Consider the following 4,981-nt stretch of genomic DNA (forward strand, 5'->3'; position numbering starts at 1 on the left):
CTATGAATATAATTGGCAGCATTAAAGTAATTATATAAGGGATAATTGCAGCAAAAGCTTCAAACCTTTAAAACACTAGTAGACTTTCGCAAAACCTTTAATTTGTTATAGTTGTCACCCTTAACCTTTCTAAACGTTGTAGGTAAGACTCTTTTGGAAAGTTTCCATCCAAGATACCTTTAGTTGACCACCAATATTAGGTTTGACTACAATTTTAACATTTTAAAGAGGGCAAAATAGTTTTTTATTTTATTTTATTTTATATATATTTGTATATAAAACAATCAAAATAAAAAAACAAAGAAAAGGAAAAAGTTGAATCTTCTTCCCCAAACACCTCAACCCCATGCAGCCACCATCGCATTCGCACACTGGGCACTTACATTTTTACCACCGTTGACTCCAAATCATCGACAACTTCTTTTAGGTAAAATTCAACTCCAAACAACTTCTTCATTGTCATTTTGACCATCACGGACTCTTCCAATATGTAGCCAATCTTTGCACCAATACCAACTTTGTTGTTGCCCACCTAATCACAGACGCTAAATTCTTCAAACTCAGCCACCGACATAACCACCCAATCACACTTGTCATCTCATCTTTCTCAAATCCATTGCCCGACTACATGACACCAACATTGTGACACCATCATTATCGTTGATCATCATTATTGTGACCACCATCATGACAGTTTTCTTCTCCACACCAACCCACGATCATCTTATCCCTAATTAAAGCCCTAACATAGTTTTCTTCTCCATACTAACACGTGCTAAAAATACAGAAGGTGAACAGACGATCAATGATGATATAAATCCCAAATAAACACAAGAGTTGTTCAAATTAAATTAAGAATTGATTTTCCCCTTATGTTGGCATTGTCAATCTGAATTTTTTGGTTGTTTTGCCATGAATTATTAGTCTTTTTGCTTCCTTTTCCCGTCTTAGACTTTAACCAAATTCTACAATGGGTTCTTCTTTATCTAATTCTTTATGTTTCTCCACGTCTATGGTGGGTTGTGGTGGCCGATGAGTGGTGGACAATGGGTAAAGATGTTCTAATTTTGGAGGTGGGGATGGAGGTGTTTGTGTTTGGGGAAGAAGATTCAATTTTTGTCTTTTTCTTTTTAAATTATTTAATATAAAAATATATAAAAAAAACTATTTTACCCTCTTTAAAATGTTGAAATTGTAGTCAAACTTAATTTTAGCGGTCAACTAATGGCATTTTGGATGGAAATCATCCAAAAGGGTCTCACTTGTGACGTTGAAAAAGTTAGAGGTGAAGACTATAATAAATTAAAACTTTAGAGAAAGTTAGTTAATATTTTAAAAGTTTGAAACTTTTGTAGCAATTATCCCACTATATAAAGATACGTATGTATAGTCGGATACCCTTCAATCATTCTCAACAGTTTTGCTTTCTTGGACCATTTGTTTTATGGTTTCATTTCTGATTCTCTATCTAAAACATTTACTGCTGCTGGTGTTCCGGCGGGAGAGAAGGAAGTGAAAGAGTAGAAGAAATCAATTCCCCTGCTTCTACGAAACTGTTTTTTAAGTGTTCATTTTCATCTATTGTTAACGTGTTCATTTATTAATCGCTACAGCAATTTCTCTCCCCACCAAGACAGATTTTTTCCTTGCACTTACTCTCTCTTTCTTAAGCTTTTTTGGCAGTTATTCATATTCTTCAATCTTCATCTCTCTTATGAGGTACCTCTCTCTGTCTCTGTCTCTGTCTCTCTCCCTCTCCCAGAAATCAATTCCCCTGCTTCTACGAAACTGTTTTTTAAGTGTTCATTTTCATCTATTGTTAACGTGTTCATTTATTAATCGCTACAGCAATTTCTCTCCCCACCAAGACAGATTTTTTCCTTGCACTTACTCTCTCTTTCTTAAGCTTTTTTGGCAGTTATTCATATTCTTCAATCTTCATCTCTCTTATGAGGTACCTCTCTCTGTCTCTGTCTCTGTCTCTCTCCCTCTCCGGTTTTCAGAATTTTGTCCTTTTCTGTTCATTGTAAAATTGAGGTGATTTTTCTTAGAATCTTAGTTAAATTCGTTTTTTTGGCTTTAAGAAATGGGTTTGGGTGCAAAATTCTAAATTGGGTTGATTTTATTGTAAGTTATAAATTTTTGTGGTATTATTAATGCTCTGTCCTTTTCTTCTATTTTTGTTTATCTTTTGCTTGTGGTGGAGTAGAAGTGCTAAATTCGAGTGGGTTTTATGATTTTTCTGTTGTTTGTGTGATTAGGTGGCCTGTCAATTTTTAGTTGATTTTATCTAATCTTGGGTTCTGGTTTGGGTTGACTAAAGATAAAAATTTTGAGTCGATCAGTACTATTTTGTTTTCAATTAATCCATTTTCTATTTGAGAATCAAAATAACTGAATTTTTAGTTGATCAGAAGCTGAGTATTTTGGATAATTATTTATGTTTTAATTTTTGGTTTATGCATTAACTTTTATTTCCTGTTTTGTGGTAGATTCTAGGGATCATTTCTTTATTTGACATGCCTTGTGGTGGGAGTGGAGTTCACTATATTTTTCAATTTCTTAACTCAATATTCAATTAGTTAATATATTTGGGTCATTTCTTAATTTTGTAAACAGGGGAAGTTGGCGTCCCAATGTATTATAGAAGTAGGTAATTGAGTTTGTTGTGTATACATATGCCTATGCCTATGCGTATGCGTCTATGTTTTTTCTTTTTAACTGAGCTTTTTTTAGAATGATTATTTTTTTCCTTTAAAAATCGAATTTACGAAATTTCTTACTATTGTGTTTCATTTGCTGTTTTTCTTGGTTTATTCAAGCTTTTAAACTCTGGATGGCATTTTAGATTCTCATCCTCCTCTTTGATTACAGGTTGATCAGATAGTTTATATTCGTTGTTTAAGGTACAGTTTTTTGAGTAATTTTCAATGGAGAACAATTAGTTTGCTCTTTACAGATGCGTTGCTTAAGCGTTTCCTTCTTGCCAATATAAATAGTTTATGGGATCTATTGATGGACTTGCCAACCTTAATTCAAAAATGTATTGATATGCTTTCTTACATGCTTTTCTCTTCAGGAAGTGATTCAATGGATAAACATTTGGGTAATTCAATTACCGGAAATTTTGAAGGTTACTCTTTTTCGTCACAATTTATGAATTATCAAATCTTTGATGATTAATACGTCAAAGCACATTGTCATGAGCACTTTTGAGAAACATATTCCCCTATAACTTGATTATTTTACCCTTTTTTGTAGGCCCATCTAAAATTTCATTTGCTAACATCCCAGGAAAAGAGAAAAGTGCATGGGGAATCCCCCTTGGAACTGATGCACATTATACATCAAGTGATGCTAGTTTGTTTTCTAGCTCATTGCCTGTCCTTCCGCATGAGAAGCGTAAGCATGAGCAAGGAGTTTCTTTCCAAATAGGTGTGTTTGGTTACTTCGAAACGATTTCTTAGATTTCTTTCCTTTCACGTGCAGTAAATTTTAATGACTCTGATCAAAGTCGTCAATCAGTTGATGATGGCTTCTCTAGAATAAAGAAAACATATTTAGAAGATGAAAATAAGGACCCACTTGAAGATATTGAACTGACTCCAACAGGAAGCTTTCTTCCTGGTGATGCAGATGAGCTCTTAGCTGGCCTTATGGATGATTTTGATCTTAATGGGTTGCCTACTCAGCTCGAGGACTTGGATGATGATTTCTTCGGAAGTGGAGGGGGATTAGAAATAGAGCCCGTGCTTCAAGAGAATCTTGGAAATGGTGCGTTGAGGTTAAGCACGTCTGATGGTATTAGTGGTAGCAATATAGCTCATTTTGGGTTTACAAATATTGTTGGGGCTGTTAGCGGCGAACACCCCTATGGAGAGCATCCTTCAAGGACATTATTTGTTCGGAATATCAATAGTAATGTAGAGGACTCTGAATTGAGGTCTCTCTTCGAGGTATAAATCATAAACTGGATTAGTAATTCTTAAATCTGTAAGCATACGATCTTTTGGCTGCTTACATAGCCTAGTCAATATTCTCACCCTTATTTTTTTCCTTTCTATTTACCCTTTTTACAATATAACTTTGTGTATTTTGCTTGATGGCTTATGATACTTGAAGCTAACTGTCCAATACTTAGTTTACTTTGTTTATTATATTTAAGGTTGTTTTTTTTTTAATGGTCGTGTGACGCTTTCTGCAGGCAATTGTGTTCGTCATTATTTTCAATTCAGATTCTGACTTGCAGAACACGCTATTATTATTAGAACCACCAACCAAATTATGTATTAACATTGAGAATGTTGGTTGTGCTTCTCTAAATAAGCTTTACACGAACTAGGTTTTCTCATAGTTGTACAGCCTAAATTGTGTAAGTTTTTGCTGATGCATCACTACAATCCCTATAGGATATTTCCTCCCGAGTTCAGTTGAAGATGAATTTATTTTTTTGTTATTTCTTTATTTTTTATGTTTACCCGTGAGTGAGTTACACAAATTATGACAAAATAATTGTTAAATTTTGGATTTGATCTCCTAAATAACTTGTCGATATAAAGGATGACGTGTTGCTGCGAACTTAAAAATTAGAGTTAAAGCTTGTCTGGGGAAATGCATATAAACAATTTAAATTGTAGATAGATTGAAATGAGTTGTGGATAAGTGGGTAGTACTTGTGAAACCCTTAAAATGTTTGGATAATTAAATAATTAGTGGTTCAATTATATTTCTGACCAAGAGAAAAATCAAATTGCTTAGAGCTAATCCTTCTCTGTTAATGAAGCTAATCAATTCTCCATACGAAAGACCATTAATAAACATTAGCCAAACATAGGCTTAGATAGTTCTCATGTACTTGATTTCATCTAATCTTCATCCAAGCCTTGTCAACCCAGAATTATTGGATTCAGATGATGAACTTGCAGATTTAGCTCCAATAATATGTTCTTGGTGGTATATTTATCTGTTTCAGACTGTTCTC

The 4,981-nt window shown here is 33.9% G+C and overlaps 1 protein-coding gene across 12 annotated transcripts in view; it reads left to right on the forward strand.

Moving 5' to 3' along the window:
* Positions 1–1,414: 1,414 nt before the first annotated feature.
* LOC111372034 (protein MEI2-like 5) overlaps positions 1,415–4,981 on the forward strand; it is an 8,554-nt gene continuing 4,987 nt past the window's right edge. For 6 of the 12 annotated variants that reach the window (XM_022994171.1, XM_022994182.1, XM_022994175.1 and 3 more), the window contains exons 1-5: positions 1,767–1,954; positions 2,875–2,906; positions 3,080–3,133; positions 3,262–3,402; positions 3,490–3,956. In XM_022994171.1, the coding sequence (XP_022849939.1) occupies positions 3,091–3,133; positions 3,262–3,402; positions 3,490–3,956 (651 nt within the window). In that variant the 5' untranslated portion in view covers positions 1,767–1,954; positions 2,875–2,906; positions 3,080–3,090. Of the gene's footprint in view, positions 1,720–1,766; positions 1,955–2,049; positions 2,907–3,079; positions 3,134–3,261; positions 3,436–3,489; positions 3,957–4,981 lie in introns of those variants that run through there. The other 6 variants (XM_022994173.1, XM_022994181.1, XM_022994183.1 and 3 more) reach the window with 6 other exon arrangements.

The sequence above is a fragment of the Olea europaea genome, chromosome 23 (genome assembly GCF_002742605.1).
Source record: "Olea europaea var. sylvestris chromosome 23, O_europaea_v1, whole genome shotgun sequence".
Classification (NCBI taxonomy): domain Eukaryota; kingdom Viridiplantae; phylum Streptophyta; class Magnoliopsida; order Lamiales; family Oleaceae; genus Olea; species Olea europaea.